The sequence below is a fragment of the Condylura cristata genome, unplaced genomic scaffold (genome assembly GCF_000260355.1).
Source record: "Condylura cristata isolate star-nosed mole 26May11 unplaced genomic scaffold, ConCri1.0 scaffold00006, whole genome shotgun sequence".
Lineage (NCBI taxonomy): Eukaryota > Metazoa > Chordata > Mammalia > Eulipotyphla > Talpidae > Condylura > Condylura cristata.
Window position 1 is genome coordinate 9,031,295 of NW_004567107.1, and position 10,292 is coordinate 9,041,586.

General features: G+C 59.0%; 1 protein-coding gene across 1 annotated transcript in view; it reads right to left on the bottom strand.

Moving 5' to 3' along the window:
- The window catches only part of DAB2IP (DAB2 interacting protein), a 64,725-nt gene extending 56,051 nt beyond the window's left edge, over positions 1-8,674 (bottom strand). The window contains 1 exon segment of the mRNA XM_012721228.1: positions 8,640-8,674. Coding sequence (XP_012576682.1) covers positions 8,640-8,653 — 14 coding nt within the window. The 5' untranslated portion in view covers positions 8,654-8,674.
- Between the last annotated feature and the right edge of the window lie 1,618 nt (positions 8,675-10,292).

The window sequence follows — 10,292 nt, forward strand, 5'->3', positions numbered from 1 at the left end:
CACGGCCGCAGACACTCAAAGAACCCCCAGCAGAGCGCAGTGCCAGCCTCGCCCACCTCCCCACTGGCCCGAGCCAGGGCTACTAGGCGGCCCTGCCCACCAGTGATCACTCTGCAGCCCCCTCCTGGGCACCAAGGAACGTCACCTCTGCATCCTGACCTGGGAGGAGAAGAAGGTCCCCGGGGAGGCCATTAGCCTGCCAGTGGCTCTTCCACCTGCCCCACCTCACAAGCCTCAAAATCAGTGGATCCAAACGCAGCCGCAGCTCATCAGCTCCGCCAGGAGGAAGAGCTGTGGGAGCCCAGCGCTCAGGGAAGCCCACGGTCGAAGCCTCTCACGGCACCACCGGCAGGCTGCAAAGTAAGTGCGGCAGCCGCCCGGACGCCCAACCTCACAGGACAGCGGCCGCCCGCCTCCACTGCCACCCCACCTCCTCAGAGCGCAGCACAGGCGCCTCCTGCAGCACCTGGGAGACGGCGACTCCCTCCCAGCCCCCACATCCTCTCAGGTGGGAGAGAGACACTTTGGAAAGATCTGGGTGCGAAACCTGTGAGAGCCTCGGTCTCCTCGTGGGTGAACCCGGAGAGGGAGGGCCGTGCAGTAGTCCGCACGGGAGCAGACGGGGAGCAGGCTCCGGGACCGGACCCTCGCTCCGCCAGTCCAGCCGCGCAGCACCCCGCTGGCTGTCAACCAGGAGCGTCCCAACGTACTGCGCTCCCTGCGCTCCGGTCGCCGGAGGACGAAAAGGGGGCGCAGGGCCCTGGTGGCGGCTGCTAGACACAGCTTGATTCCTGCACCAGGGTAAGCCCTGAGAGCGGCCTTTACCCCGCAAAGCCAGTCGCGTCCCACGTGGAATGGGAGGACACAAAGAGGCTCGGACGGTGCCCATCCAAGGCAGAGGCCGGTCGCGGGCTGATGTTACTGACGGAGCTGGCTGCCCATAAGTGGGGCGCAGGCAAGAGACCGGCGGAATGGTGGCTGGTGCGGGGGCGCCGTGGAATAACGCCAGACCCGGGGTTATCACAAACAGCCAGAGTGGGAGTCCCAGCACAGCCACTCAGGAGGCTGTGTGAGACGGGCAGGTCGCTCAGTCTCTCTGCGCCTCAATTTTCTTCTCTGTGAAATGCGGGTGCTAATAGCGCCGGTCCTTCACAGTGCCGCTGTAAGGATAAAAGGGGGAAAGGCGCGCAGAGGCCCTGGCAGCGGAGTCTGGCCCGCGTAAGTGGCCACTCGGGGCGGCTATCTTAGCCCCGGGAGGAGCGCGCCACGGCCAGTACCGAGAGCGGAACGCCCGGCCGACCCCCAGGGTCGCCCAGGGCTCCGTCTGACAGCGCCGGGGCTCCAGGCCTGGAGCAGCCAGCAAAGCCGGGGAAGCCTGAGGCGTCGCCCAGGCTAGTTGCCTCCTGCCAGCATCCGGGGGCGCAGGGCAAGGAGCTGTGAGTATGGGGGCGGCGGGGGCTCCCCCTCCCCCCTCCCCTGCCCCAGCCCGCCCAAGCTCCAGCAGGCCTGGCACCGGGAGTGGTCTCCGCCATTCTCATCTCTGCACCAACACCCCCAGGCTGTGCTCACAGACCTCCTCCCCCAAAAGGTTCTTTTGAGTGGACCTGAGCTTGACTGGCATTACTGCCACTCACTAGATCCTAGAAGCAACTAGGCCTCTCTGAACCCCCATTTCCCGAACCTGCAACCAGGTAGGCTCCCGTGGCCGAGGAGGCCCACACACCGAGCCTGGAGTTCGGAGACACCTCTCTGACCTCAGCCAGCCTGCAAAATGCAGACCACGGTCGGTCGTAAACGCCTGACTGCTCCAGGCACCCCTGCGCAACCCAGAGGACTGGCGTGGGAGTCTGTTACAGTGGGGGCCACATGCTAGAGGAGCGATAGGCATGCCTCTGGGAGAGGAAGGTTTACTTCAAAAAGTCTCACAGCCATAAAGAAAGGCAAGCTAGTGGGGAGATTTCCAGTCTCGACCAGAGAACGGACTGCCTGGGGGTGGGGCTCCCCCAAGTGTGATGGTGCTCCAGGAACTTTCCTGACTTGATGTGTTCCCGCACCTTTGAAGTGGGGTACAAAAAACCCTTTACTATGCGGAATGAGTAAGAATACAGCCTGGGCAGTGCCTAGGCAAGGAGCTGGCACGCCGCTGGGGCACAGTTCCTGCCATCTACAAACGAGGTTTGCAACCTGAGCACTGGTGCTCCAACTCGGGGGCCTTCCCTGGGGAAAGCCAGGCAGGCTCAGGGACAGGGTCCTCGACTTCTGAGGCAAAAGTGGGGTGTGGTCAGAGCCAATTCTGACACTGACTTTGTGGATGCAATCTGGGGACGTTGAAAAGGGGGAAAGAAGGCAGGAGGGGGGCTGAGGAGGGGGGGCATATGGCTGTGAACAATCTATCAGCCCCCCACCAGCAGTGATGGTTGAGGCTCACGCATCCTTCACGTGCTAACAGCCTGCAGCTGCAATACAACGCTTTGATTATGAGCGTCAAAAAGACAGAGCATGAAATTAACTTCCCCTTAGTGGGCACAGAGAGATGCTGCAATAACTCACTGCCCTCGGTATGAAAACTCCCCGCGACAACGTCACATCGCATTAGGGCCTGCGCTACCAGGGCGGCATCTCTATCTCTGCCCAACACGCTGAGGGCGCGGGGAAGGTGAGGGCAACAGGCGGGTGACACCCCAGGGTTACGTGGGCAGTGGCAGAACGGCTGGGAGGGGCTGAAGGAGGCTCAGCTTCCCCATGAGGCAGGGGGTGTCCACCAGAAGACAGGGTGCAGGAGCACTGCGGTGAGACGTAACTCAGCCCTCACAACACCCGCTGATGTGGGGACATGTACTGCCTCTTTCTGGGCCAATTCCTTCGCACTCGAGAGGTGGGAAAACTGAGGCTCAGCGCTCAGGATTAACGGCTTCTCTGTTAGTCACGCTGACAGAGCAAGAGTCAGGCCTGGAAGCCAAGTTCCTGCAACTCTTGTGCGCTGCCCGCTCCAGCCGAGCCTGTGAAGCCGCTGAACGAGTGGCAGCAGGGTGCTCCTGCTAGAGCTGACTCTGGAGAACTTCTTAGAACAGGGCCTCGAGGCTGCCCTCTGCCCGCCCCCTTTTCTAAAGCCAAAGCATGCACGCCTCCATTACAGCCTCTACCAGGCCACGATCCTCAGCTGAGCTCTCCGAGCAGACGACCTCAGAGTCATGTGGAAGGGGGCTGCAGACGGGCCCCAGTCGTGGCATGTCCCGAGATCAGCCTTGACCGCCAGTCTTGGGTCACTGCTTATACTCCCCCAGAAATGGTCGGCGTCCCCAGGCAGTCTGCCCCTTACAGGTGGGCATCCTGTCTCTCCCCAGGCCTGGGTCCTCACCCCACCACCTGCCTGGCTCGGAACCACTGGGGGCTTCCACAGGACCTGCGTTCCGAATGCCAACAGGTACATGGCCGGATGCCGTGTGGTGCGGCCCTCAGACAAGGTGCGGTGGGCAGCGGGACACTGTACACCCACCCACTACAGCTCTCACCCACACGTACCCCCTCTCAGGAGCGGGGTGGGAAAATGGGTCATGCTTCCTGGTCACACCCCTCCCCAGAGGAAGGGAGGGCCAACACCCACATTATTCCCATCACAGTAATCTTTGGGCTGGCAGCCTTAGGTGGAAACCTGTAGGTGACTCTGCGCTGTCACTGGGCATGAGGGGAGCACGGACAGCCGGGCCCCCTGGTGGAGCTGCGGCCCTACTGGGAGTGCCTCAGAGGCCCAGGCTCTTGGGGAGGGAGGCCTGCCGCAGCCTCAAAGTGCCTGAGGGGCGAGAAAGCGGTTAGTTTTCCTACTCAAAGGCCTCAGAAGATCTGCTACCCCACCCCACAGATGGGCTTGCTATCCATGGCTTCTGCCTCCCCTCACAGACAGGGGGGTCAATGGCCAGAGCAGGTGAACACCAGAGGTTCTCTGGGCAGGGCTGCTTTTCACCCACAGGCCGTGAGCTGCCCACAGGGCAGGGGAGAAGTGAAGGAGCAGGAGTCAGCATGCGGCCAGGGGGCAGATGTTTTCCTCCTCCCCTTGTCCATCTCCCTATGATCTCCAGCTCTCTTCGGTGGCCTTCTAAAGTAGCCATTAATTAGAGCCTGGTAATTAACTTTCTGGTTCAAGTAATATTTTGTGAAAGAATTCCATTAAAGAGTCAATATGCACAGCCTCAAAATTGGGGCCTGGAAATAGGTATGGGGGAGATGTGACCCCGCACCCCAGGCCTGGGCTCTACCAGCACACACACACTGTAGACACTCCTAAGAAACAGACGCGGTAACAACAGGGGCAGCCAAGTCGCTAGGCAAGTCTCAGGTGTGCCCGTGTCCACATCGTACAAAAACAGTCACGTTACATGGCTCAACCCAATGGGAAGTGCCAGGCGCTTCAAATGCTCGGGCGTGTCCACAGAACACACACACACATACACTCTCCTTCACGAGGACAGGTGCACACTTGCAAGGTGTACAAACCACGCACGCCCAGATGTGCACCTGCTACAGATGCTCGGAGATGAAAGGCTTCTCCAGCCTTTGAAACCCCAGGCTGAGGGTGATCCAGTCACACTAGCTCATTTCCACCGTTCCTAAAAATACGCCCAGCTCACCTCCCTGGTGGCACAAGGGTTAAAGTTTCAGGGTTGTCAAGCTATCAGCAGCCACTGGAGCATGAGTTCGATCCCCGGCCAGGGAGCTGACTCACATGGTGCAGAAGACCTCTTCTGTTTCTCCCACTGCTCCCCTCAGCAGGGTATCTCAGTAGATCCGGCTGTTCTGCACCCCCTCTGTCTCCAGTAAATCCTCACACCACCACCCCTGACCTCTGGCCTGTGCGCAGTTGCTGTATGCATAAATAAATAAACTTTTAGGGGGAAAAAAAATTGCCTAGCTCAGATCTCGGAAGATCCATGAAGGAGCCGCAGATTTAAAAGGAGGGTGATAAAAACGAGGAAGCAAAAAATAAATTGGCTCATCTCTGTCCAGGCCATGCTCTCTAGCATCCCCTCCCTTTCTGGGCTGAGGCTCAGGATCACCGGCGCCCATGTGGCCTCCGGGCAGCGCTGCTCCCAAAGGTGCCGAAGGACTCCAAGCACCCAGCTGCAGGAGGCCGGCCTGGCCACAAGGCCTCGCGTCTGGGCCGCTCCCACCTGCCTGCAGCTGACGGTGGGCCGCGGGTTCCCTGAATCCAACATCCCCTTCACCGCCTACCTACCCTGTAGGGTGAAGACCTCTCAAAGTGCTGTGTAAATGCCAGGCCTCCTTATGATAATTATCAGATTAAGAATTAAATCTGATTCCCTTATGGAGAGCAAGGAAGGGGAGGGGAGAGCTGGGTAAGTCTTCCTGGCAGGTAATTAATGAATTCCCTGCTATATTTCTCGGAAGGCGGAGGCCCATTTAACCAAGATCCACCTACCCAGGCTCTCTCGGAGCTGAGGGAGGCCAAACAGGGCAACCACAGAGCCTGGAAGGGGCTCGTCAGAGTGTTCAGAAAGCGGAGGACAGGAATAGACAGGCCTCGGAGCAGCTGCACTTCTGGCAACGAAGCTCAGGAGAAGAACGTTCAATCACTCACAAGCAGAGCAACCCTGTCCGTCTGTCCATATGGACAAGGTTAGTGGTGGCACCCAACTTTTCTCAGGTGTGAGAAAGTGAGGACTGTCAACAGTCAGCAGGAGGGTAGGCAGAGGTGTGCCAGCACGTGTGTGCGTGTGTGTAGGTTTTCCATAGGGGTATTTTTATTTTTATCAAAACTTGCCACTACCCATATTCTTTGACCCAGAAATCCCTTTCCTAAGACTTTATCCTATAGAAACAACCAGATATAAACAAAGATAAACATTCAAGGCTCAAATACCAGCATCCTTTTTAATAAAGAAAAGCTAGCCATCACCCAAATATCAAATTATGATTAAAAACAAGCATGGGTCAACGTAGGTCACAGGACAGGGCGCTTTTAAGATCGGTTTTAAAACACACAGAGGGGAGGTCTGTTCCAGGAACAGTGTCCCTCTGCAGGAGAGCGGCAGCTGGCATTTCTTGACGCTCCCAGCCACTCTGATATTGTTCCCACACTGCAGATGAGGAAACGGAGGCTGACCACGATGACAGGACTGTCCCTGGCCAATATTAATCACTGCTTATTGGAAGCGATATACGCTTTGGCTTCTGTCGCCTGTTAGTGCTTGCTTAATAAAATATTAGAAATGCCTAAGCAATGTGTGCAAGACGGCGTTGGTTGCTAAGGAAACAGCACTGAATAGGACACACTTTCTATTAAATTCACACTGAATATGTTAACACTTATGTTTCCAAGCACACTACTGTCTTCCAACCCATAATGCAGATGTGCAAACTGAGACTCTGACAGATTCAGAGGCTTGCCCAGGAACGCCCGGTTTCCCGTTCAAAGATTGCTGACTTCCTGTTACTCCCCAACGCTGTCTAAAGTGCAGGATCATCTCAGTGTCACCTGGGGAGAGCAGAGAAGGACCAGGCACCCCTGTCTACAGTGGGGCGGGGGCAGTGGGGAAGATGAGCGGGAGAAAAGCCAGGCCTCCCGCACCTGATGCCAGCGACTAAAGCGACAAACAGATCCCATATCCTCCCACTGTCCCTGTTCCTCTCCCTGGAGGAGAGAGTGGTCAGCCAGAGCGGCAGAACTGGTTCCTGTCTATTCACGGCCTGTCAAGGGTCCCTGCAAGCCCTCACATCCACTTCCACGCATCTCCCTCTCTGATCTTCCCACCATCGGTAACTTGCAGGTGTGGGGACGCCGGGCAACACACACATGCGGGGGAGGCGTGATGAGTCTACTCCACACAGAGCCACCTCCAGACCTGCACTGGGGCTGGGGGCTGGGGGCTGAGTCCTGCACCAGGGGGACTGGGAATTATGGCGGGGGGCGGGTACAGTCGGTTCACAGTAACTACAGGGGCAGGGGGCGAGGTGGAGCCCCAGAGGGGACCAAGTCACCCAGAAACAGCATCAAGGAGAAATGGGATGAGAAGCGCATAATACTTCCAGGTGACGCTCCCAGCTACGCGGGAGCATGAATAAATGAGTGACTTGGAAATTATTTTCTGGGAAAGCCGAATCACCACATCCTAGATTGCTCTGACCAACGTTGAAACAGCCTTGTGAATGAAGCAGCAGCACTGCCAGCCTACAAGAAAGAACTGCTTCGGCTAGCACACCTTTCACTTGGAAAGGCTCGGCGCAGCGTACATTTCGGTTGTCCAGGAGTAATGATTACCTGTCCTCAGTGCTTATTTCCAAAACCTCCAAAGAAATCAGAATCTGAAGAGCCCAGGGATTTGGAGACCAGCTGGGAATCTCCCCACCCCTCCCCAGGGTTGAAACCTGTCCAGTAACCCCTGTGAGGCCCCCAGCTGTGCCCACCAAACACTGGTGGGCTCACAAAGAGACTTCATCCCTCTCCCCGCAACCAGCCAGGTTCAGCATCCCCACACCAGCAATGAGGCCTTTCACACAGAGCTGAAAGATCCCAGCGCAGAACCAATGGATTCCAACCTCTCAGTGAGAGAATTCCAGCACAAAAAAAAAAAATCCCCCTTCAACACAGCAGTTGCGGACCGGAAGAGCACAAGCAGCAACACCTTCTGAGCAACCATAACGCAGACCGCTTCATCCAAAGCTGAACCCGAGCACAGACACGCAAGGCACCCCTCCATGTGAGGGGCACTCGGGCCAGGGCTCGCTCACACCTGACGTCCTAGAAGCCCCTACCCACCTCGCCCCCCAACTGAGGCTGGTGTCTCTGAACTTATCCCGGCCCCACCCAAAGGTAGGCAGCCCAGTAGGGGTCCCAGGGAGTCCTGGTCAACCCTCGCTGCCGCTGAAGGCAGCCTGTACTGTCCTCCAGCCTCAACCACACCACCACACGGCAGCAAACCACACCTGGTCGGAGGGGAGGAGGTGCCTCTCCACTCACCCAGGTCTGACGGAGCGTCAGGTGGGAAGGAGTCACCCGGCTGGGTTTACTCACTCATCTCCACTTAGGATGACTCCAGGGACTGCCCCGGAGGGATATCTGCCAGTCCATCCCAGCGGCAGCTCGAAACATCCATCTCCAAGCAAAGCAGCAAATCAGGAGACCCCCGTCCTGCAAAGCCCTTTTCAGCTCCAAGATGGGCAGGGTTTTCAAACTCAGTCTCTCTGCAGTCCGTGGGAAATCTGGGCTCCCTTTCTTGCCAGAGAAGCCACCAAGCCAGATTTTGTTTATAGAAAATTAATAAGACAATTCCACACCACTGCCAGTGACATCCCGCTCCAACCGCTACCGTTCACCACCATTTCTAAAAATGGGCCGTAGCTTCGCTCTCAACCCCCGACTCAGCACCCCTTCAGCATGTGGCAAGTCTGGTCCCAGGCCAAGCTGGGCAGGACTTGCATGAGGTCATCTCGGCCATGCCCGACCTCCAGTCGGGGTTGCCAGCAGAGCGCCCGCCGGCCCTCAGTGCAGCTTCCCACTGGAGGGAGGTAAACACGGCAAGCACGCTGTCTGCTCTCGGGAGGGCAGACACACGCAGAGGTCGGGCTGAGGGCTGTCTCTCCCGCTCCCAGGACAACCAGTGCATGCACACAAGACCGGTACGTACACAAGCCCCCGCATGCGGGTGCAGAGGGTCCTGACCCCTGCCAAGGAAATCGTGGAGAAGGGCATGTTCCTGGGGGAGAAAGCTGAAGGCAGGGGAGGGGGGCAGGCGAAGGGAAGAAGGCAGCAAACCGGGTGGCCTGCCGCCCAGACAATAACAAAGATGGGAAGCGAGATGTTCAAAGACGCAGTGGCTGCACCCAGAGCTGAGTTCTGGTCTGGCTGCATCTTCCTGCCGGGGCACGCCTGGTCCCCTGGGGCACCATGGCCATCAGAGAAGGGCTGAGGGTCCTGCCATGGGCTGGGTTTGACAGCTGGGGCAGGAAACCAGTTGCAAGCAACACTGGAGAGCAGCTCCAGGCTGCCGATAGAAATTAAAGGTCTAGTAATTCCACTGGGGCTGGGAGGGGTACTCGCGGGGAGATGCTAGGGGTCGGTTAACCAGCATTCAGCCCTGGCAGCAGTTGGGCTAGAACTTGTACTCCTCTGCCTGCTGGAACCAAGGAGGAGGAGACAGACATTTTAATTCTACCTGTGCCTCCCCTACGGGGAGTGCCAACCTGCCAATCGTACCCACGGGCACAGCCCTATGAAGGCAGATGCCAGGGACCTGAGACAGACATCTGAATGCTGAAAAGGTGCTTGGTCCCTGCCTGTTCTCTTTCCCGCACGAGCTGAGCAGGGACACGTTCTAACTGGCACCGGAATCCATCACTGTCTGTGCCCAAGTGGAAAGGTGCTGGGGCTGGCACAGCTCAAGGAGGGGGACCTGGGCCCCAAAAGGCTGTGTCTGCCTAGTGCCCCTGCACGAGGACAGTGTGGCTTGCCCTTGCGAGCTGTAGCCTGCTCCTTGCCGGTGACTCGCGGCAAGCTGAGCCACCTCCTCCTGCTCCTCCTCTGCCCCACATGCCACCTCCCCCTGGAATTTCCACACCTGCTCCCGACTTGCTGAGGAGAAGGAAACAGGGAGCAGGAGACACCCCTGGGAGTGGAGAGGTGAAGGAGGGAAGCCGCTGCTCAGGCTGGCGAGGAGAGGCCATTCTTCCCCGGCCTGCGGGGATGCCCTGAGCTCAGGGCCTGAGCACTGCCCACCCGGCTGGCCCCCGCCCCGGGCAGAGCACGCGCCCTACTTAGAGCAGATGTGCCCCCTAAGCCGCCCAGCCCCCGGCTCCTCCCCTCCAGATGTTCGCCCTGTTCCTCACCACTGGGTCTGGCAAAACCCAGCCGAAAACGCCTTTTGTATAGGACACCCGAGGCTCCAGGGCCAGGGGGATGGGTCCTGGGGGCGGAGGCGCCACTTCCGTCGCCAGCTCCGGGCCCCGCACCGCCCGGGAAACAATGCCCACCGCGGGCAGGCGAGGCAGGACTTCCCGGCCAGGGCACTTCCCGCCCGGCCTGGCCCGGCCTCCGGCACCCGCTGCTGACCGGGGGGCGGGCGGCGCTGACCCTGCCGCGTCCCCGGGGGCTCAGCCCGCACTGGGCTGTGTCCAGCCTCCCGCCCGGCCTGGCCCGGGCACCTCTGGGCACTCGGGCCCAGACAGGAACAGGACCGGCACCCCGGGCCCGCCCCGGCACCCCGGCTTTCCCACACGCCCTCCCAGAGACGTTGGACAGCGGGCCTGGACCCGGCCAGCAGGTCCCAGCAGGGGCCGCCTCG